Source organism: Neomonachus schauinslandi, chromosome 12, assembly GCF_002201575.2.
Source record: "Neomonachus schauinslandi chromosome 12, ASM220157v2, whole genome shotgun sequence".
Lineage (NCBI taxonomy): Eukaryota > Metazoa > Chordata > Mammalia > Carnivora > Phocidae > Neomonachus > Neomonachus schauinslandi.
In genome coordinates, this window is record NC_058414.1 from 52,192,168 (window position 1) to 52,217,482 (window position 25,315).

Consider the following 25,315-nt stretch of genomic DNA (forward strand, 5'->3'; position numbering starts at 1 on the left):
TATAAATGAGAAAGCATGGCAGCAACCAAAAGAAGAAATGCATCACTGAAAGGTCAGTTTTTAAAAATCATATTTAATTCTTACTGGTTCTCACTGCAACTGTAAAAGAAAAATAAATGAAGGATGTATTAAAATATAACAAAGAAATATGAGACAAGATCATCGGTCCAAGCTGAGAATTGCTGTGTCTGCAGAATGTTGATTTGTAAGGCCATCTTGTGGCTAAAAGTGGCAATGTCACAGACAGTGTTGAGAGGTTCTGTGATAAGACAAAAGGAAAACTAGGACCATTTTTAGAAGCACATGAAGCCAATATTGGACAAGAAATGTAAAATCATATTTGGAAAGAGATATAATAAACTAAAACTCTTGATATTAGGACATATCAGATCCTAATGGATATTTAGAATTGATAGCAATAAAAACCATTTATTTACATTTCCCAAAGTATTCATTCATCAATATCACCTGAAACTGTTGTGGGGAGCACCCTGTGAATTACAAAAGGATGAGATTTGAAATTAAAATACAGAATAAGGGGTGCCTGGGTGGTGCAGTCAGTTAAGCGTCCGACTCTTGGTTTCAGCTCAGGTCATGATCTCAGGGTCCTGAGATCGAGCCCTGTGGTGGGCTCTATGCTCAGCAAGGAGTCTGCTTGAGATTCTTTCTCTCCCTGTACCTTTGCCTCTCCCCACCATGTGCACATATCTCCCTCTCTTTCTGTCTCTCTCTCACTAAAATAAATAAATAAATCTTTAAAAAATAAAATACAGAATAAAATTCTACTATACCAAAAGACAACAGTAACAAAAAAGTTTATTTCACTGAATATATTTTACAAACCATACTCCATGGGTCATAATAATTTTGTCCTTTCTTTTGTTTGTTTTAATAAAAACTTTTGTTATGTCAGTAATTACCTTTTATCCCCATTATTTACGGTCATAATTGGAATAGCAAACTCATTAATTAACGGGCTTGAGGTCATTCTTTGCCTTGTAGTTTGGAAAAACAGACTTCCTTTCTTTGACCTTTTGGCACTTTCAATGACTTCCTTTCCTCAAACACCAAGGATCTTCAGTTTCCCACTTGAAATTAGGGAGTTTTCTGGGACCTCTTAAATCATACCCGTAAGTTACAACTTGCCTTTAGTAAAAGGCCAATATTTACACAAAGATGTCCCTTGCTATAAATTTAATGTAAATCTTAAAGATATAATCCAAAGAACAGATTGAAGATACTGGCTTATCATGATGGAAACTAAATTCCACAACCATGGTTGACCAGAGAAATAATAATAAGCACAGTAATAAATACAATTTCCAGAAGTCCTCAACAGAAAAATTGGGGAAATTGGTGCTTAAAAATAAATGCCATTACTTCTATGATATTTTTTAATTATTTTTTAAAATTTTTTAAATTTTTAAAATATTTTAAAATTTTTTAAAAAATTTTTAATTATTTATTTTTAAATTAATGTATTAAGATTAACTGATATTTCCTAACCTTTTCCCATAAACAACCATAAAACTGGTTAAAATATATTAAGCATAGGATAATTGTTTCCAAACATTGGACAAGAGGTAACACAAAACTGTGATCCCTGAGAGAAACAAAACTCATGAGGAAAGTCCCTGATTTGCAGCATTCTGGATAGGAACAAATCTCTGACCCCATCTCTGTGAACTAGAATCCAGACAGAACATGGCACTAGACTAAACTGAAAGGCAGAGATAGAATTTCAGGGCAGCTTAAGCAACTGGAGAGGCAATGAAAGAGCTGTGGAGTTAAGGTATTGGGGTAGACGTCCCTGTAGGCACTCCTTGGGAATCCTTATCTGAGGATAAGACTTCCCAAGGATTACCAGAGAGCAGCTGCTACAAAGCTGGGAATTGAACAGAGATACTACAAGTCAAGGAGTGTGATGGGGATGTTGAAAGCACAGCCCAGAGTGGAGAGATAACATTAACACCTTTTTAATACTGCAGGCATATAGCTGAGACACCAAAAAAGACCACACCTTAGGAGTAAAGACCATACCTTAGAGTATGCTGACTCTAGACCTGCCCTAACAAATTCTAAAACCAAGCCATGACAAGATCCCCAGAGGAGATAGAACTTATACGTTGGGTCCTGCCAAGTTTAGAGATTTTCTACAGATTCACCTCAACAAAGCACAAAACCAGGATTACACAAGTTCAAAATGATCAGTCAGGATTTGAATTGCTTACTAGAACAAAAATCAACTTTGTTTTCAGACGAAAACAGAATTCAGGGTTTCTCCAACATAACATGCACAGAATTCAGTATATATTCTGCAATAATCAGATATATAAAGAAACAGGAAACTATGACCCATAAGCAAGAAATCATAATCTAAATGTTTATGCACTTAAGAAAAGCTTCAAAATGCATGAAGCAAAAACTGCTACACCTAAAAGGAGAAAGAGACAAACCCACAATTTTATTGAAGCCTTCAGTACTTGATAGAACAAGTAGGCAGAAAATCAGTAAGGCTATAGATGACCTGAACAATGCTATCAAACAACTAGATCTAACTGACATTTATAGAACACTCCACCCAATAACAGCAGAGTACATTCTTTTCAAGTACACATGGAACATTCACTGAGATAGATAATATTCTGGGCCATTAAAAAAAAAAAAACAACTTTGCAAGTTCAAAGAAAACATATAAAAATGTTCTCAGACAATAATAGAATTTAAGTGTAGAAATCAGTAACAGAAATATATCTGAAAAATCTGCAAATATTTGATGAGATCGGGTACGTTCAGGGTGGTATGGCCATAGACTGGAAAATCCACAAATCTTTGAAAATTAAATAACTCACTTGTAGATAATTTATGCCTGAAAGAGAAAGTTTCAAGGAAAATTAATGACTATTTAAAACTAAATAAAAATGAAACCGCTATGTATCAGTACTTGTAGAATACAGTTAAAGAACTGCTTTAAGAGAAATTTACAGCATTAAATTCTTCTTTTAGAAAGAAAAAAAGATCCAAAATCTGTAAATGAAGCTTCCAATATGAGAAACTGGAGTAAGAAGAGCAAGTTGACCCCAAAGCAAACAGAAGGGAAATAAGATTAGAGCAAAAATCAGTGAAAGCAAAAACAGAAAAACATTAGAAAGAATCATTAAAATCCAAAGCTGTTTGCTTGAAAAGATTAATGAAATCAGTAAAACAATAGCAAGGCTGATAGAGTCAAAAAAGAGAAAAAAATTACCAATATCAGGAATGAAAGATAGTACATCACTATTGATCTCAAAGAGATTAAAAGATTACAGGAATAGTATGAGCAAAGCTATGCCTATGAATTTGACTACTTAGTTGAGGGTCAATTTATTGAAAGACACAAACTGCCAAAACTCACTGAAAAAGAAGTAGATAATCTTAGTAAGACCTATAACTATAAAAAAAGTTGACGAGATTTCTAAATAGTGGCAACAGTTACAAATGAAAATAAAATTAAAAGTCATTCACAATAGCATCAAAAAATATTAAAGTAGAACAAATTTAATGTAAGGTGTAAATCTTCTATATGAAAAATATGAAATGTTTCTGAGAGAAACTAAAGATCTAAATGAATAGAATGTAACTTATTCATTGATTTAGAGATGCAGTATTTTTTTTTTTAAGATTTTATTTATTTATTTGACAGAGAGAGAGACAGCGAGAACAGGAACACAAGCAGGGGGAGTGGGAGAGGGAGAAGCAGGCTTCCTGCCGAGCAGGGAGCCCGATGTGGGACTCGATCCCAGGACCCTAGGATCATGACCTGAGCCGAAGGCAGACGCTTAACGACTGAGCCACCCAGGCGCCCCTAGAGATGCAGTATTTTTAAAGATATGTGTTCTCCCAAAATTGATAAATTTGATGCTATACCAGTCAAAATCCCAGTAGTCTTTTTTTGTGTGTCTAGAAATTGACCTGCTGATTCCAAAATTTATTTGAAAATTTAAAGGACCAAAAACAGGCAAAACAATTATGAAAAAAACCCAGCAAAGCTGGAAGATATATACTATCTAATTTTAAGACAGCAATTAAGGCAGTGGAAATGGCACAACAATGGACATGTAGATCAGTAGAATAAAATAGAGGCCAGAAATTGACCCATGCATATCTAGTCAAATGATTTTTGACAAGGCCAGTATTAATTTGGTGGGGGAAAAGAAAGTCTTTTCAACAAATGGTGCCGGAAAAATTGGATATCCATATGAGAAAAACAAATGAAATGTGGCCCTTACCTCACTCCATACACACATATTTATTTGCCATGGATCTTAGATCAAATGTAAAAACTTAAACTATCAAGGGGCACCTGGATGGCTCAGTCAGTTGAGCATCCAACTCTTGATTTCAGCTCAGGTCATGATCTCAGGGTCATGTGATTGAGCCCCAAGTCAGGCTCCCCACTCAGCAAGGAGTTCGCTTGAGATTCTTTCCCTCTGCCCCTCCTCCCACTTGTGCTCATTCTCTCTCTCTCTAAAAATAAATTAATCTTTAAAAAAAAAAAAAAAGAAAAACTTAAAAGTATCAAACTTCAAAAATAAAAACTTAGGTGAAAAACCTTTATGACTTTCAAATAGCCAAGGACTTCTTAGATAGAAAAGTATTTACTATTTAAAAAATGATAAACTGAACTTTATTGAAATTAAAACCTTTTAAAATACACTATTTAGAAGGTAAAAAGACAAGACAGAGTGAAAGAAAATATTCACAATACACACATCTGACAAAGGACACGCACCCAGGATATATATAGTACTCTTATAACACAATTATAAAACAAAAAAGTGTACAAACTTGAACAGATATTTCACACACCCACAAAAAAAAAATAGACAATATACACATGAAAAATATTCAACATTATTAGTCAACAGGGAAATCCAAAGTAAAACCAAAGTGAGATACCATTCCACACTTGCTAGAATGGCCAAAACTAAAAAGAATAACAATAACTTTTGATGAGGATGTAAAGCAATTAAATCTCTTATTCATTCTGAATAAAGTGAATTGGTACAGTTATTTTAGAAAGAAATTTGCCACTTTATTATAATGTTAAACATACACTTATGACTCAGCATTCTATTTCCACAAATTTTTCCAAAAGAAATGAAAATATGACCTCAAGAACATTATGTACATGAATGTTCATGGCAGCTTTATTCATACTATTCAAAAGTTGGAAACAGTGCAGATGTTCATCAGCAGCTGAATAAACAAATTGTGATTGATATATGATTGTTAGATGAAATACAAGATTTTCAATACATTTTGAATTTCAGATAAACAATGAATAATTTTAGCATAAGTATATCCTAAATATTGTATGAGATACACTTATGCTAAAGAGGTATTCACTGTTAACTGAAAATCAAAATTAACTGAGCCCCATGGTTTTTTGTTTTTTGTTTTTGTTAAATTTGGTAACCCAAGGTAGATTCACATTGTGTGAAGCACTGCTCAGAAATAAATAGGAGTGAATTGCTCATGCACACAATATGGATGAATCTCAAAAATATGCTCGGTAGGACAGACCAAAAAAGTACACATTGCAATTATAGCAAAGCTGCATGATACAATGTTAATATACAAAAGTCAGTCATTTTCCTATATATCAGCAATGAGTAAGTGGAATCTGACATTAAAAGCACAATACTATTTATATTAGCATCCAAAATAATGAATTACTTAGGTATAAATCTAACAAAGTTTGTACAAGAACTATATAAAGAAAACTACAAGACTCTGATGAATGAAATCAAAAAAGAATTTTTTAAATAGAGAGATATTCCATGTGTGTGGAGAGAAAGACTCAATATTGCCAGATGTCAGTTCTTCCCAACTTGATCTATAGATTCAGTGCAATTCCAATCAAAATCCTAGCAAGTTATTTTGTGGATATCAACAAACCAATTTTAATGTCTATATGGAGAGGTAAAAGGCCCACAATAGACAACACAATATTGAAGAAGAACAAAGTTAAAGGACTACACCCTCTAACTTTAAAACTCACTATAAATCTACAGTAATCAAGACAGTGTGGTATTGGTGAAAGAATAGGCAAATAGATCAGTGGAACAGAATATAGAGTTTAGAAACAGACTCACATAAATATAATCATCTAGTCTATGACAAAAGAGCAAAGGCAATACAACAGATCACATATAATGTGTTATTGCTCATTTCAGTGAACAAATGGAACAACTGGACATCCACATGTAAAAAAATAAATCTAGATACAGACCTTATACCTTTCACCAAAATTAACTCAAAATGAATCATAGACCTAAATATGAAATGCAAAATCATAAAACTCCTAAAGAAAATGTAGTAGAAAACTGAGATGACTTGGGTATTGCAACATTTTTTCAATACATCAAAGGCACAAACCATGAAAGAAGTTGAACTTCATTAAAATTAAAACTGCTCTGCAGAAGACAATGTGAAAAGCATGAGAAGATAAGCCACAGACTGGGTGAAAACATTTGCAAAACACATTTCCAAGAAAGAACTGTCATCTAAAAATATATAAACAAATCTTAAAATTCAGCAATAAGTAAACAACCTGATTTAAAAACAGGCCAAAGATCTTTACAGACACTTCACCAAAGGAGATATGCTGATGGCAAATAGGTGCGTGAAAAGATGTTCCACATCATATGTTATCAGGAAAATGCAAAATAAAACAATGAGATGTTACTACATGCCCTTTAGAATAGCCTAAATCCAAAACACTGACAACACCATATGCTGACGAGGATGTGGAGCAACATTCACTGCTGGTGTGAATACAAAATGGTATGGGCATTTGGGAAGTTGTTTGTTGGTTTCTTATAAGACTAAACATATTGTTACCATATTATCTACTAATCATGCTCCTTGGTATTCACCCAAAGGAGTTGAAAACTTAGGTTCACACAAAAACCTACACACAGATGTTTATAGCAGATTTATTTGTATCGCCAAAGCTTGGAAGCAACCAAGATGTCCTTCCGTAGGTGAATGGATGAATAAACAGTGGTATGTCCAGACAATGGGATGTTATTCAGTGCTAAAAAGAATGATCAATCAAGCCATGAAAACATGGAAAAATTTTAAATACATATTACTAAGTGGAAGAAACCAGTCTGAAAAAGCTACATACTGTATGATTTAAACTATATGACATTCTTGAAAAGGCAAAACTATGGAAACAGTAATAAAAGATGAGTGGTTGTCAGAGTTTGAGGTGGAGGTGGGGAAGAATAGGCAGAGCGCAGCGGATTTTTAGGGTAGTGAAAATACTCTGTATGATGCTGTAACAATTGGATACATGTCATTATACATTTGTCCAAACTCATAAAATGTACACCACCAAGAGTGAATCCTAATGTAATCTATGCTTTTGGGTGATTATGATATGTCAATATAGCTTCATCAGTTGTAACAAATGTACCACTCTTGTGGAGGATGTTGGATGAGGGGACATCCTGTGGGATGGGGGACATTGCATGTGTGTGGCAAAAGTATATGGGAAATCTCTATACCCTCTTCTCAGTTGTACCATGAACCTAAAACTGCTCTTAACAAATGAGTCAAAAGAAGGCATGCACTGTATGAGTCTGTTTATTTGAAGTTCTAGAACTAATGAAATTAATTTATAGTGATAAAAATCAAATCATTGTGTTGATTTAGACTGGAAAGATTCATGAGGGAACTTTCTAGGGTGATGGAAATATTCTGTATCTTTACTGGGGTGGTGATAACATGGCTGTACTCATTTATCAAAATTCATAGAACCATATCCTTAAAATGTGTGCATTTTATTGTGTATAAATTATTTCTCAATAAGGTTTATGTTTTTTAAAAATGTGAAGGTCAGACTCTAGAATAATCAAAGTTTTAGAAAGAATATTTAAATTTATATCCTTGAAGAAATGAGCTTTAGGTCATAGACCTATTCCAATACAATATTACTATTTTCATTAGTTCTAGAAATTATCTCCAACTTCAAATATCTAATGATATCTACTCTGTTAAAGATGTATATCCCAAAATATAAAAAATAAAATAAGCAAAAGAAGGTCTAAAAAGTGTTCCAAGATGGAAAAATATTTTGAGAAGTTTGTTTTTGCATTAATCTTCTCATACTTTTTTTCAAAATATCCAGGAAGGAACTTGTAGATAATATATTAAATTGCTAGTAAACCTTTCAAATAATAGTTAAGAATGTAGTTGTATTACTGTGTATTACTTCTTTTAAAGATATCAGTACATTATAAAATTGTCTTTAAAAACTTTGAAAATTGGTTCAAATTATTGTTAATCTACCTAAAAATCCTTGATGATCGTATGTTCTCATTTCCTTTTTTTTTTTAAGATTTTATTTATTTATTTGTCAGAGAGAGAGCACACGCAGGGGGAGCGGCAGAGGGAGAAACAGGCTCCCCGCTGAGCAGGGAGCCCAATGTGGAACTCCATCCTGGGATCCTGGACCCTGGGATCATGACCTGAGCTGAAGGCAGACCCTTAACTGACTGAGCCACCCAGGAGTCCCCGTTCTCATTTCTTTTAGTCCTAGCCAAATTTTTCTTAGTCCTAGCTAAATTTCTCTTTACTAGACTCTTTTTTTCAAATAGTTGTTTGTTTTTACAAAGAAAAAAATTAAAGGTCAAAAGCAGCCAGGCTGAAGTAGTGATTAAGCTGGGTATTAAAACACAACTGTGATTGTCATTTCCTGTTCAAATGATTTGATCATGCTGCCTTCTCTTTCTGTGCTCTTTCCTATTTTTTCATTAGAGATTTAATACCTTGGTAGGAGAAAAAGGAGCACAAATGAGTGGAGGACAGAAACAGAGAATCGCTATTGCTCGAGCTTTAGTTCGAAACCCAAAGATCCTGATCTTAGATGAGGCTACATCTGCCCTAGATACAGAAAGTGAATCAGTTGTCCAAGCTGCACTGGAGAAGGTAAGTGAGCAGATCATTTCTTATTTCCATATTCCTGGTTCAACACTGTTTTTAGCACAAGAAAGTATGGCTCTGCAGTAGATTATTTATTGAGTTCAGAGCTGTCTTTAAGGTATTGATGCAGAGTGTTCACCCTTGTAAAAACTTATACATGATGGAAATGATTTGGATGAGAGAAGAAGATGCTATAGTTGGTGCTAAAAGCATATAGAAGGCTGATATCCAAGCAATCATCCCATATATGCCTTTTTCCCAATAGGTCTGCACTTTACACCTCCCCATAATAACCCTACACCACTACCACCATCGCAGCTATAACCACATTCACTCCTAGCCTCTTCTGTACACACCTATGGGTTCTCTTCTGTGACCACTTTTCCTCTTTAGAGCACCCCCAAAGACTTTTTAACTTAATTTCACCTCCAGTGGAGAAGCAGTCTGGTTTGTCCTGCCCTTGAACCATCCTCCTCTAAGAGCCCTGGGCCCTCTAACCTCAACTGACCTCCTGCTTACTGCATACTACTGACATGCTTCAGGACCACAATGCAGGGATGGTCCCTTACCAAATTATGTTGCATTTGGGAGAGTAGTTGGTGGCAGTGATACGAAAAACCATTGAATACTTTTTTCAATGGGCAATGCTACTTTTACTTTTTTTTCTAGATTTATTTATTTGAGAGAGAGAGAGAGTGAGCGGTGGGAGAGGGAGAGAGAGAATCTCAAGCAGACTCCCTGCTGAGCATGGAGCCCAACACAGGGCTCAGTCTCAAAACCCTGAGATCATGACCTGAGCTGAAATTAAGAGTAAACTCAACCGACTGAGCCGCCCAGGCGCCCCCAACCCCTTTTTTAAATCATGGCCTTCAGACCCTTCAGAAGGCTTAATGACACATATTACTGTGAGCTTGTTTGAAAATGTGTTTTTCTGCCTAAGAAAATTACAGGCTTTTTCTTTTTAAATACTAACTTTGTGCAACCAGAAATGGATACTGGCAGCCAGAGTGCCCACTACTTTATTGAATTATCTATTAGTTACTATTATCACTTGCAAGTCAGATTGTTTCAAATGTTTCAAGACCTGAAGTTCTATTTTCTGGATTTCTTAAGTTAGGCTTGCTGCAAAGTAGTTTTGCTTCACTTATCTTGTTCATGAGGAGGACCTAGGGTCAGTGGATAAAGATTTATGCTACAGTCTACATGGTTCCACTCTGCTACTGGTTTGGACCCACACTGAGGAAGCCCACACTGACTTTTGGATAAAGCCTGTGAAAGCTCTTTGAAATGTTAAAAGTGGTATGCAAATCTAGGAATAATTATTACTAAGGGAGGGTCAGCTACACCACATCAATGGAGAACTTTTAAAAAGACCCTTTGCTAATTATGAGGGAAGGGTTTCCATTACAGTTTTATTCTTTGAAGAGACAGAGCTGCTTTGTTGCAGCCCTCATGGGCTTTTCTTTATCATTACTGTTCTTTCTCACTGTGATGCATTCTGTTGATCTTCCTCAGAGGCCCCTTAACATATTTATATTACTTGGAGAACTGAGCAATAAGAAAATTGGTATACTGCATTAAGGTGTGGGCTGCTTTATTAAATTAAGCCCAAAGAAGTGGCTATCCAAAGTTAAAGATAGGTTAATTATTACACATTTTGGTGCATCTTTGTCAATTAAATATCTTGCTTTTTATATGTAGAATTAGGGATTTATTCATTTTTTTCTTCTTTCTTTTTTTTTTTTTTAAACCATTTGTAGCAACATTATAATAGTTGAGAACAGAAAGGGAATTTCTGCAAGGGGATTTCCTTGGCTGGAATTTAGCCAGAAGAACAAAGGTAGCATAGAGACTATCTCATTCTAAAAGCATCATGGAACATTTTATAAGCCTGCCTAATCAAGCTCACATTTATTAGACTTGGTGTTAAATTATAGACTACTAATTTATTTTAGGGTAGTGCTTCTCCCCCTTTGATAGATCAGGTCCCCATTGAGAATCTGACTAAAAAAGGGAAAAATAAACCACTGTAACTCCTCAGAAAAATCTACAAATTGTACTTGTACACAAAGATTTACATATAATATATATTGAGGGGTTTATAGACACCCTGAAGCCATTCATGAGTCATTATTTTAGGTATAATAAAGGAACAAATGGGTGGTAGTAGCTAATCCTTATAAGAACCCAATGAGATAAGAACACTTATTTTCCTATTTTACATATTTGCACACTGAAGCACAGAGAGGTTGAATAACAGCTAGGCAACAGTGAAGCCAAAACGTGGACCCAGACATTTTTCTTTAGCTCATTCATATAACCACCACGCTATATTGCCCCAAGATTATACATCCGCTAGGGACTTAAACAAAATCTTAATCCAGATCACTCTTCAAAATTAGCCTCTTATTAAAGATAGGAATTACCATATGATCTAGCAATTCCACTTCTGGGTATATACCCAAGAAAATTAAAATAGGAATTCAACAGATCTTTGTATACTAGTATTCACAACAGCATCATTCACAATAGCCAAAAGGTAGAAACAACCCAAATGCTCATTGACAGGTGAATGGATAAACAAAATATATGTATATACAGTGGAATAGTACTCAAAAAGGAAGGAAATTCTGACACATGCTACAACATGGGTGACCCTAGAAGATACTGTGCTAACTGAAAGGCAGATGCAAAAGGGCAAATATCATGTAATTGCATTTACATTAGATACGTAGAATAGTCATGTTCATAGATAGAAAGTAAAATGGAGGTTACCAGGGGCTAAGGGAAGGGGGGGATGGGAAGTTATGGTTTAAAGGGGTATAGAGTTCCAGAAGGAAAAGTTCTGGAGTTAGATAGTGGTGATGGTTGCACAACAATATGAATGTACTTAATGCTACTAAATTGTACACTTTAAAATGGTTGAAACTGGTTAAAATTTCATGTTATGTATATTTGACCACTAAAAAAAAATAACAATCTAAGCCTGAATATAAAAGAATAGTGACACAGAAGGAATTGGCCTCTCTGATCCAGGAGGACCCAATCCTTAAAAATGGTTAGAACGGTAAATTTCATGCTATGTATATTTTACCAGAGTTTAAAAAAACAGAAAAACAGGGGCGCCTGGGTGGCTCAATCGTTAAGCATCTGCCTTCTGCTCAGGTCATGATCCCAGGGTCCTGGGAGCGAGCCCCGCATCGGGCTCCCTGCTCAGCGGGAAGCCTGCTTCTCCCTCTCCCACTCCCCCTGCTCGTGTTCCCTCTCTCGCTGTCTCTCTCTCTCTCTGTCAAATAAATAAATAAATAATCTTTAAAAAAAAAAAAAAACAGAAAAACAAAACACTAGGCTTTTTCTAAAACCACATTGCCTCCTTGGGAAAGAAAAAAAACATACCCCAAATTGAGGCTCCCATGTCAGCTTATAATAGACTCACTTTTGTCCCCTTAAGCTGCTTATTTTGATCCTATTGTATATATAGCTCATGGGGTTTTTTTTTTCCACAAATGGGTTTAAATCGTTATTACTTAGCAGGACATTTCAGAGTCTTAAAAAAATACAATAAAAAGCCTTAAAAATATAGCAAAATATTTTTCCATGATACAAGTAAGTATCTTGGTGATTTCTATAAATTTAAATTATTCTTAAGTCTCGTCCTCCCCCACAAGAAAATCTTCTATATAAGATATTAATTTTTCTAATTGCTACCAAATAAGATACCTCTAATATATTATTTATAGGTCAGTATTCTGGGCTAAATAAGATATAATTCTCTTTGGGGAGAAAGATGAGCTAATTATTGTAGCATTTTCTCTTCTTGCACACCATTTACTTCTTGTTGTAATTTCTCCACAGATATTTGCTTAATAAAGTTAAGTGAAGGAGAAGGGTATTAAATGGCTATGAATAATTTTATTATTATCAATTATTAACTGATGTGTTAACTTATTTAGAAGGGAGAATGGAGATATTTCAGGTTATAAAAAGGAAACATTGTACTATAGAGTACTATTCCATATTCCTAATTAGGTAGTACAGGTGGCCTCATCTCATCAAAGAGTTTAGATTTTGAATGTGTTTTACTCTCTAAATAGTCTTAACCTAAGTGTATGTGTGTGTGTGTGTGTGTGTGTGTGTATTCACATGAGTAGATCCCTGCAAACTGAAAAGAAGAGGTTGAGTAGGAGGTGAGTCACTTATTAAATATGGCTTCTAAGGGGCTGATCATTTTGCTATTTGCCACTCCATTTTACAAAAGAGAAAGCATTTTTGGACAGGTGAAGTGACCTGACACTAATTCTATATTGTTCAGCTATGGAACCAGTGTTGACTCAGAAGAATGGCAAGCCAGTTGGCTTTCAACATCATAATAAGGTAGTTAAGACACCAAAAGTCCTGTGTTTCCATAAAACTACCATAAAGACCTTCTTATAGCAGATGGTCAATTAAAATTCAGTAGCTCAAAGAGATGGAAATTTGTAAAACAGTAACGAGAGGTTTTTTGGACTGTATTCTTGGAGAACTAGGGTACTAGGTTTTCCAAGAGCCTCTTTTTTTTTTTAAAGATTTTATTTATTTATTAGAGAGAGCCCGCACGCATGAGCAGGGGGAGGGGCAGAGGGAGAAGCAGACTCCCCACTGAGTAGGGAGCCCGACATGGGGCTCCATCCAAGGACCCTGAGATCATGACCTGAGCTGAAGTCAGACATTTAACTGACTTGAGACACCCGGGTGCCCCTCCAGGAGCCTCTTGAGTAGTGGAGGAAGGTAGAGAGATAGGGTGGATGAGCAGGTAGGGCTGTGCACCACCACCTCAAAAATTCAAATGGCAACTAACCATTAATCTGTATCGTTAATTTAAATCTATTAAGCTTCCACATGTGCTTTTATTCGATAAAAGGATTTTGCAGCTTAAAAAAAAGAATTCGAAGACCACAAGACTGTATTGCATCATGGAGTATATGTCATCAGTGAGCCCCAAGTTAACCTGAGCGAACCTGCTAGGAGGCAGTCAGTGGGAACGTGCCTTCCATAGGTTTCCCACCCCTTGCTTGCTGTGGGACATGAGAACTCTGTGTTTACAGGCTTCTTCAGAGAGTATATTACCCCTGTTAATTGACCCACCAGTTAAATTCAGGCCCTCTCAAATGCTCGCAGTTTTACATTGTTCTTTCTTTTCCTTTTGCCCACCTTTATTCAAGGCACATGACCACCACTGGTGAAAAGCTAGCTAGCCTCCTCAGGCCCTTATCTCTGTCCTAGCGTTTCCATGACAGTTGTTTTAAAACACCCTCTATTTCAAAGTGCAAGCTAATTACCTGGTGATTTATTGTTGTGCATGGAATTGCAAAGTAATCTAAAAAAAAGAAATGCCAGCAAAGTGTCAAATAGAGACCTACCTTCCTGTTGACCTTTTTTTGTTAAATACCTAATTGTCTGGCTTTTAGCTTTGTTTAAACTATGAAGGAGAGGAGAAGATACTAGGAAATTCTTTCAAATTGGTACTCTCTAGAAGAACTAATAGCAACAAAGACAATGAAAATCTACCACATCTTCTCTGAGACATCTGAAAAATCAGTGGAATGGATTCCACTACCTCCTTTATTTTTACAGTACTTCTTGTTAAAAAAACAAAGCATCAGCTCAAATTTCTTTAACCAGTTTTCTAGGAGGTCTTGACTTCCAAAATTTCTCCTATGTTTTAAGTCTGAAACAATTAGTCAGTTAGTGTTGTTTCCTACGGCTAGTACATCGGTTTTAGATCACATTTATGATGATGTAGTGGAGATGTATTTTTGTAGTGCACTTTATAGTACCTTGCGTGTGTAAGATAATTGGAAGCCCATTTTATAGGTTTTTCAGAGCATAGTTTTTTCCCTTTTTATTTTGTAATTTTTTAAAATGACCTCTACTCCCAATGTGGGGACTCAAACTTACAACCCCAAGATCAAGAATCAAATGCTCTACTGACTGAAGCAGTCAGGGACCCCTAGTTTTTTCCCTTTTAAAGTATTAGGTATTTTTGTGATTTGAAAGACTCAGACACTAATCCGTGCTATAATAAACTGTAATATAATATATACCTTAATCAAATATTTAGTTTAGATCATGAACCTGGCAGAGTAAAGGTGGTACAGATGGGTAAATGCAGGACCTTCCAGTTTGCAGGAGCATCAATGCTCACCAAGGCAAAACTACAGAAATGTCATCCCTTACTGTCAGTTTTCAGATGTCAGACAACAGCACGAACTTTTGCAAAATAAGTAAATTTGTTCCATATGTAATGGCTAAGAAGTGAAGAAATATTAGAAGAGAGGTCTACAAAAATGCCTGTGAAGTAAGCCTCCCATGAAGAAAAGGTCTAGAATAATACAACCTGCATCAGGAAACTTCGTAATTCTGATTATGTTATGGGGCTGCACGCCATTCTCAAATCTTATCTAACTGCAGTCTCCTAATTGATTTTACAATTTCCTTTTCCCTAGATTCTCCTTAGAGTATCTGTGTTATATGTGCCCTTTTTTATTTTTTAAGTAAATTTCATACATATTAATTTGCTTTGAGAAGTGTTTAATAGTATTGTGAAATCATTAAGCTAATTGGTAACATCTTATAGCCTCATCAATAACGTTTGAGATCTGGTTGCTTTTAGAAAATAACATTTGTCACCTCAAGGGAATGTAATTGAATAAATGAAAGAGATATGGCCAGGAGCCTGGGTGTCTGAGTGTTTTCACCTTTGCACAGGTAGTCCTAATGCATGCCTACTCAACAACCCCATTCTTATGTTCATTCCCCTTTAGGGTGCTGTAGGCCAGTCTCAGGGTCTCCAAGACCCAGAATACAATTAAACTTGAAGTTTGAATGAGAAAAGTGCGATTAGTATAGGCTGAATGTCTTACTTCTAAAAACTAGGCACATCAGACAAATCCAAATTGAGGGACATTCTACAGAGTATCTGACTGGTATTCCTCAGAATTATCAAGTTCATAAAAAATAAGGAATATCTGAGAAATTGTCACAGCCAAGAGGAGCCTGAGGAGACATAATGACTAAATGTAATGTATTGAGAAGGAGATCTGGGAGCAGAAAAAGAATAATAAGTAAAAATTAAGGAAATCTGAATACAGTATGGAGTTTAGTTAATAATGTATTGCTACTGGTTCATTTGTTGTAACAAATGCACCGTAGAAATGTCAGATGTTGACACTGGGGGATACTGTGTGCAGGGTATATGAATACTCTAGTGTCTTTGCAAATTTTCCCTAAATCTAAAACTATTCTAAAATAAGTTTATTTAAAAAAAAACTAAAGCAGGGGCACCTGAGTGGCTCAGTCGTTGGGCGTCTGCCTTCAGCTTGGGTCATGATCCCAGGGTCCTGGGATTGAGCCCCACATTGGGCTCCCTGCTTGGCAGGGAGCCTGCTTCTCCCTCTCTCACTCCCCCTGCTTATGTTCCCTCTTTCGCTGTCTCTCTCTCTCTGTTGGGTGAATGAATAAAATCTTAAATTAATTAATTAGTTAATTAATTAGTTAAAATAAAGCCAAAAAGATCACATTTTTACCAGTTTTACTGTACCATTCATTAGGATGTTTCTGTACAGCAAGGCTTAGAATTACCACATACAAGTAAATAGGAAACTGAGGAAAACAAAAAGCAAACAATAAAAACTTTCTTCCCAATTATCTTTCACTTGTTAGTTTAATAAAATGTCTATATATTTGGCAATATGAAAAATAAAGGAAGCACTAAGCATTTTAGTGTTTTGACCTCTTTTCAGCGTACTATGTTACACATAAATATAATCTAGAGAAACTCACATATGCTTGTAAGTGCCAATTAACAACATAATTATGTGTATATTATCAGACCTTGCAGCAATTAAGAAAAATAAATCTTCCTACCTACAATACAGTTAGTTGTTCCTCAATCCACTTTATCATTACATTTGCATAACATTCAATAAAATGCCTCAACCCCATTCAGGATTCTTAGAGAACTTCAAGAATGGCCAACTTGGGTGCTATAAATACAGATGCTTCTTTTGTTTGACATTCTTTTTTTTTAACAGCTTTTTTTGATATTTAATTGACTTAAACTGCACATACGAGAGTATACAATTAGAAAAGTTTGGGCATACATGTACCCCTGTGAAACCACCACAGTCAACATAATGAACCAATCTCTCCCCAAATTTTTAAGCGCTTTTTGTAAACACTCCCTCCTAATCCTCCCTCTCCCCACCCAGCCCCACTCTTGTCAACCACTAATTTGTTTACTGCCAGTATAGATTACTATGTATTTTCTAAAACTTTGTGTAAATGGAATCATACATTATGTTTTCTGTCCTGCCTGACTTCTAGCACTCAGCATAATTGTTTTCAGACGTGTTGATGTTGTGAAATGTATCAAGAGTTCCTCTTTACTGGTGAATAGTATTTCATTGTATGAATGTACCACTGTTTGAGCTCATTGGTATTGATGCCCATTAAAGTTATTTAGTTTGTTTGCAGTTTTTGGATATTACATATAAGGTCGCTCTGAACATTCATATGTAAGTCTGTGGACATGCACTTTTATTTCTCTTGGGTAAATATCTAGGATTTAAATGGGTAGACCTTATGGTAGGAGTATGTTTAAATAAATGAACTACCAAATTATTTTCTTTTTACATTCCTATAATATATGAGAATTACAGCTACTCCACATACTTGCCAACACTTGGATAACCAGGCATTTTAATGTTAGCCATCAGAATAAATGTGTAGTGGTATTTCATTATTGTTTTAATTTGCATTATCCTGATGACTAATGATGTTGAACATTTTTATGTGCTATTATTTTTATATTTTATCTTGACCATCAGTATCTCTTCTTTGTTAATGTGTGTTCAGATGTTGTGCCCATTTTTTAACTGGGTCATTTGTTTTCTTATCACAGAGTTCTGAGAGTTCTTTATATATTCTTTGTATTTCTGGATACAAGTATTTTTATCAGAAAAAAGATTGGAAAATATTTCTTCCCATCTGAGATTTGTCTTTCTGTTCATTTAAGAGCATCATCCAAAGAACAGAACTTTTTAATTTGGGAAGTTTAATTTATAATTTTTTCTTTTATAAATCAAGCTTTTAGTGCTCTATTTAAGAAACTTTTGCCAAATCCAAGGTCATAAAGATTATTCCCTACATTTTTTTCTAGAAGTATTATAGTTTTAGTTCTTACATTTAGGTTTGGGATCAATTTTGTGTTAATTTCTGTCCACAGTGCCAGATATGGTTTGAAGTTTGTTTTATTGTTGTTTGTTTTGTTTGCATATAGACTTCTAGTTGTTCCAGCACCATTTGCTGAAAAGACTGTCTTTTCTCCACTGAATTGCCTTTGCACCTTTGTGAAAAATTGAATTTTCCATATATGTGTAGGTCTTTTTCTGGACTCTCTGTTCTGTTATATTGATGTATTTGTTTCTTTATGGCTTATTTTCCTCTTTTATATTTAATTGGTTTCTGCTTGGATCTTTATTATTTTCTGTCTTCTGCTTATTTTGAGCTTAACTTGCTCTTTTGTTGTTGTTTTCTTAGGCTGAATCTGAGGTCATTACTTGAGAATTATTATTTGGTTTCCAAGTACTTGGGGATTTTCCAGAGATCTTTCTGTATTAATTTCTAATATAATTCCGGTGTGGTCAGAGAACATACTTTGTATGACTTGAATCCTTTTAATTTTATCAAGACTTGTTTTATGGCACTGAATATGATCTATCTTGGTAAATATTTTATGTTGACTTGGAAATAATGTGCATTTTGCTGTTGTTGGGTAGAATGTTCTGTAAACATCAGTTATATTAAGTTGGTTAATAGTATTATTCAAGTCTTCCTTATCCTTACAGATTCTCTATCTACTTCTATAAATTACTGAGAGAGGGGTATTGAATTATTTAATTATTATTGTGGATTTGTTCTTACAGTTGTATTCATTTTGGTGCCATGTATTTTGGAGCCCTATTATGTGCGTAAACATTCAAGACTGTCATGTTCTTTTGATGAATTGACCCCTTTATCATTATGAAATAAACCTCCTTACTCTGGTTATATTCTTTGCTCTTTATTCTGTTTTATTTTTTAATTTTAATTCCAGTGTAGTTAAAATACTTTGTGGCTCCATACAAATTTAGCATTATTGGTTCTAGTCCTGTGAAAAATCCTGTTGGTATTTTGATAGTGATTGCATTAAATCTGTAGATTACCGGGCACCTGGCTGGCTCAGTTAGTAAAGCATGCGACTCTTGATCTCAATTCCTAAAGGAACTAGAAAAAGAAGAACAAGCCCATTCTTAAGAGTTTTCTTGCCCCCAAAATGGCCCGTGACATAAATGGTCTTATTTGAGGGCCACTTTCTTAGAGCATCACAGTGATATTACAGTGAAGTTTGGGATAGACATGCATTGTACATTTAGTGTTCTAGTAATATTTTATTGTAAATTCTAAATATTACAAGAATTAAATAAAAATTAATTGGAGAACATGTGGCTAAAACTTGTTGATAGTTAAACCATTACCTCTTTATATTGGATGGATTCCTCAGACTTGTCAGGAGGGTCTGACTTGATGCTATTCATAGAGCACAGAGGAACTGAGTTGATACTTTTTTCAGTAGACATTGATTCCATCTGTTCATCAGCTTTTTTAATATCCTTAAATGAAGAATTTACGTTACTATTAGAATAATGTTTTCAAAATTCAAAAGACTTTTATTAAGCATCCCTCTAAAACTGCATTGCCTCTGATACTGAAAGTCTATATTCCTGTGCAGCTCTTACTGAAGTTTTCAGGCTTGATAGGGTTTTTTTTGCATGCATTTTTTCTGATGAGAAATCTACTGTCATTTTTATCTCTGCTCCTTTCTATGTAATGTGTCTTGTTTTTTCCTCCTATGGCTGCTTTTAAGATTTTCCTCTTTATCTCTACTACTAAATAATTTGATTTTGATATACCTTGGAGTAGTTTCCTTCATGTTTCTTGTGTTGAGCTTCTTGGATCTGTGGGATCACAGCTTTCATCAAATGTAGAAACATTTTACCATTGTTTCTTCAAATATTTTTATCCCACCTCAGGGATACCAATTACACATACATTAGGCAGGTTGATTTTGTCTCACACCTCACTGATATTTTCTTAATATATTTTTTATTCTCTTTTCTCTCTGTGTTTAATTTTGGATAGTGTCAATTGCTGTCTTTGAGTTCACTTGCCTTTTCTTCTGCAATATTTAATTCATCATTCCCATCTACGTTTTTTTCGTAGACATTGTATTTTTCATACCTAGAAAATGATTATGGTCATTTTTATAGTTTAGATGTCTCTACTTAATTTTTTGGACATATGGAATAGAGCTACCATAATTGTTTTAATGTCCTTGTGTACTAATGCTTACATCTATATTAGTTCTGGGGCAGTTTGATTAATTGATTTTTCTCCTCATTATTGGTTATATTTTCTTGCTGTTTTGCTTGCCTGGTCGTTTTTTTAATGGATGTCAAAAATAGTGAATTTTCATTGTTGGGTGCTGGGTTTTTTTTTTTCTTGGCTTTGCTTTTAATTTTTGTTAGGCTAGATTAGAGCCATGTCTAGAGCAAATTATTCTTTACTGCTGAGGCATGAGTCTTTGTACTCTACTCAATACCTCTACGCATTTTGAAGTTTTACAGTCATGCTGTTTAGAACAGGCATTATTTCCTGTCCTCTATGAGTGCTGGGTGTGGTATCCTCTAATCCTTTCAAAGAGCTCTTTTCCAGCCTTGAGTAGTTTCTTCACCATGTTATACCAGGAAACTCTCTACGTAGTGATAAGAAAAAGTCTCCACTATATATTATTAGTTTTGTTTTGTTTTTTTTAGGTGCCTAATAATGTATATAGTGTGTTAACCTCTGTGTAAGAAAGGATGGGCATACATAATTGCATTTGCTTGTATTTTCAAAAATGAACATTATAACTATTAAAAGCAGTGACCTATGGGAGGGGAAATTAGAAACCCAGGTGAAATAGGGGATGGGGATTAAGGAGTGCACTTGTCAGTGATGAGTACTGGGTAATGTATGGAATTGTTGAATCACTATATTGTACACCTGAAACTAATAAAACCCAGTCTGTTTCAAAAAAAAAAAAAGAAAGAAAACCAGGTGAGGCAGGACATGCATGGAAGCAAGAATTCTCAATGTCTACTTTTTTATTTATTGTTTTGATTTTTGAACTATGTGAAGGTATTGTCTGTTTTATTTTTTATTTAAAAAAACTTTTTTATTGTGCTCGCTTCAGCAGCACATATACTATAAAAAAAGATTTTATTAAGTAATTTCTCTGCCCAATGCGGGACTCGAACTCATGATCCCAAGATCAAGGGTCACATGCTGTAGTGACTGAGCCAGCCAGGCACCCCAAGTATTGTCTATTTTTATTTTTTCTTTTATTTATTTATTCATTTATTTATTTATTTATTTTAAATCTTATTCTTGATAGTCTATATTGGGTTGAAAACAAAAGTCTGTCTTTTTTTTAAAATACAATTTACTCTTCATTTTTTGAGGCACTGCTTTGGTATTATCCTTTTCCAAATTATTCACTTTTTTATTTTTTATAAAATTTAGAAACCACCCATCTTTTAAATCATACATAATAAACTATCAGAGGGTATATTTATAAATATTGTTTAAATGAAGTATATGTTAGAGAATCAAAAATAGCTCTTTTGGTATGTATGCCGAGTATTATAAGATCACTCTTAAAGATCAGTAATTCTCATCATTATCCACATTTCAACAGAAGGAGTTTAAATAGGTATACTTCATTCATGTGTGGAACTGTTACAAAGATATACACTTGCCAAATGAAGGCCTGTCTTTAGTGCTGGTACAAGATACAGGAAAAGAAAATTTGCAGGGTATGGGAAGCAGTCAATGCAAAGGGCTTTAGTCACATTAACAGGAACACATCATGTCACAGAGATGCAGCAGAGTTTGTGAACTTAGAGCATTCAAAGGACCTGAGCTGTGTTGCAGCATTGCCACCTACCCACTATATGAACTAGCATCCATTACTTAATTTCTGTGAGCCTCAATTTTCCTGTCTCTCAGAAACCTACCTTCCCAGACAGCTGATAGGACTGTGTGAGCAAAACCAAACAGAGGAATGTTATAGAACCTTTTACACTCTTAACACTCTTTAAAATATGTTTTCAAAAGTAAGAATTATTTTTGCCATCAGTAATTAATAATTAATTTTATGGCCTCCCTACTTCTTTTTTAAAGATAACAAAACTACGACCCTGGGTGGGTCAGTCGGTTAAGCGTCTGCCTTCGGCTCAGGTGACAACCTCAGGGTCCTGAGATAGAGCCCCGCATTGGGCTCTCTGCTCAGCAGGGAGTCTGCTTCTTCCTCTCCCTCTGTGCTCTCTCTCTCTCTTTGTCTCTCTTGCTCTCTCTCAAATTAAATAAATAAATAAATAAGTAAATCTTTTTTTAAAAAGATAAAATCAATGTGAGTCACCTGAAATTAAAATTATACACACACATATATAATTTAATATATGTATTTAATATTTAACATGATTATATTCGGTTGTCTTAAGGAGTAAAAAGACAAAAAAAGTAGCAAAAATAATTCAAAATATCATGCCTATATTTATTCATTACAGCATCAATCATTTTTACCTTGATCATTTATAATCTCTTAGATCTCAAAAACATGGTAATATTAACCTCTAGGGGAAAAAATAGAATCTAAGGGTTGAGAAAGACCTTGAAAGTCCTGTATCCATATGTAGATACAGAGTGTGGGGTAGTTTATAAAGGACAAATATCATTTATATAAACAATTCCCCCATTCTGAAACCTCCAATAAGTTGTATTCCCTACAGAAGAAACACTACTTAACATTGCTTTATATGAACTAGCCCCAAATATTCTATTCCTAGCCCCATGTTCCATTCTTCACACACCTCTGCTATATGTGAACCTCAGTATTTTTCAAAAATCCATGTTCTTTTAGGCCCAACTGCCTGGTCTTGCTGTAGCCTCTATCATAATTGCCCCTCCTCTCTCTTTCCCACTTGGCAAATCTCTGTCCATTCATTAAGACCCTACTCAAAAGTCATCTATTTGGCAATCTTTCTCTATTCATCTAAACAGTTAATTACTTCTGTTCCCCTGTAATATTTTTATATAACTCCTGTTATACATTTTTTACTTTATGTTGTAATTCTTTTTTTGCCCCCGTTATTAGCTCTGTCAAGGGCTTTGGAATTGCCCTCGGTAAATACTCGAGGGTCTGCAGCTTGAAGATATTTGATTAATAATTTAAAATCAGTTATTTATGGGGTACCTGGGTGGCTTAATTGGTTAAGTGTCTGACTCTTGATTTTGGCTCAGGCCATGATCACAGGGTCCTGCGATAGAGCCCCACATTAGGCTCCATGCTGAGAGTGGAGCCTGCTTAAGATTCTTTCTCTCCCTCTCCCCGCCCCTAGTCATAGGTGCTAGTCATATCTCATTATCTCATATTTTTAGAAAAGAAGCATGAAAAAGGGCTGCTGGAGGTAGAAACAACTATCTGTATTATCTAGTCTATGTGATAGGAGATGTAGGTTAAATATAATACACATTTAGATGCTTTGAATAATAATTATAGAGTCTCATTATTATAATGTTATTGAAGTCATGACAGGGAGAGACCCTACCTTGGATAGATGTTAAACTATCCTTTTTTTTCCTTTTTTAATCTACCTGTTTTAAGGACTCGCAATATCTATGCTTGACACAAACCAGCTAAGGTACACCTACATAGAAACCTTTTTACTTTTACCAGTGGTTAGGGCCAGCTACATAGTTTATGAAGCCCAGTGAGAAATGAAAATGTGGGGCCTCTTAATCAAAAATTATTAAGAATTACGAGATGACAACAGCAGAGCATAAACCAAGAGTGGGATCCTTCTAAGCACAGGGCCTTGAGCAACTGCACAGTTCATATACCCATGAAATTGGTCTCTACTGCCACCATGACTAGGAGGAAATTTTGACTGTGATATAGTGACCTGTCCTCAGTTCTGAGCTTTAGGTGTCATTCCTCCTTACTAACCCAAATTATAACATTCTTAGTTGGCATGGTTGAGTACAAAACATGCATACATGCACACACACACACACACACACACATCAGGCATGTATATACCTATATTGAATATGTATATATGTGTGTATGTACTCCTGACATAAATATATTTTTATATGTGTATGTGTATTCACAGATGACTATATTTCAAGAACCAAAATTAGTAACAATATCTGCTTAATGCAGAAGCCTAGACTTGATGATTTGTAGTATCTCCATCCCCAATCCTATTTCCCTAAGTAATTTTAAAAATTAAAGTCCAGGTAGAATACCCAACTTAGGTAGTTAACCACCTCTCTATTGCCATTTGGAACGTGAATGATATATATGATTTCACTGGAATTTTTCTTTTTTTTTTTTAATTTAAATTCAATTAGCCAAGGTGTAGTACATCATTAGTTTTTGATATAATGTTCAATATTTCATGAGTTGAATATATCACCCAGTGCTCATCATATCATGTGCCCTCTTTAATTGCCATCACCCAGTTACCCCATCCCCCCACCCACCTCTCTTTCCACAACCCTCAGTTTGTTTCGCGGAGTTAAGAGTCTCATATGGTTTGTCTCTCTGATTTCTTCCCATTCAGTTTTCCCTCCCTTCCCCTATTGTCCTCTGCACTATTCCTTATGTTCCACATATCAGTGAAACCATATGATAATTCTGTTTCTCTGACTGACTTATTTCACTTAGCATGATACCCTCCAGTTCCATCCATGTCGATGTAAATGGTAGATATTCATCCTGTCTGATTGCTGAGCAATATTCCATTGTATATATGAACCACATCTTCTTTATCCATTCATCTGTTGAAGGACATCTTGGCTCCTTCCACAGTTTGGCTGTTGTGGACATGGATCTATGAACATTGGGGTGCAGGTGCCCCTTCTTTTCCCTACATCTGTATCTTTGGGGTAAATACCCAGTAGTGCAATTGCTGGGTCGTAGGGTAGCTCTATTTTTAATGTCCTGAGGAACCTCCATACTGTTTTCCAGAGTGGCTGCACCAGCTTGCATTCCCACCAACAGTGTAGAGGGTTCCTTTTTCTCCACATTCTCACCAACATTTTTTGTTCCCTGTCTTGTTAATTTTAGCCATTCTGACTGGTGTAAGGTGGTATCTCATTGTGGTTATGATTTGTATTTCCCTGATGGCAAGTGATGTGGAGCATTTTTTTCATG

At 35.1% G+C, this 25,315-nt stretch overlaps 1 protein-coding gene across 1 annotated transcript in view; it reads left to right on the top strand.

The window, feature by feature from the left end:
* ABCB5 (ATP binding cassette subfamily B member 5) overlaps nt 1-25,315 on the top strand; it is a 118,574-nt gene that overhangs the window by 27,898 nt on the left and 65,361 nt on the right. The window contains exon 13 of the mRNA XM_021689644.1: nt 8,809-8,979. Within this exon, the coding sequence (XP_021545319.1) occupies nt 8,809-8,979 (171 nt within the window). The remainder of the gene's footprint in view (nt 1-8,808; nt 8,980-25,315) is intronic.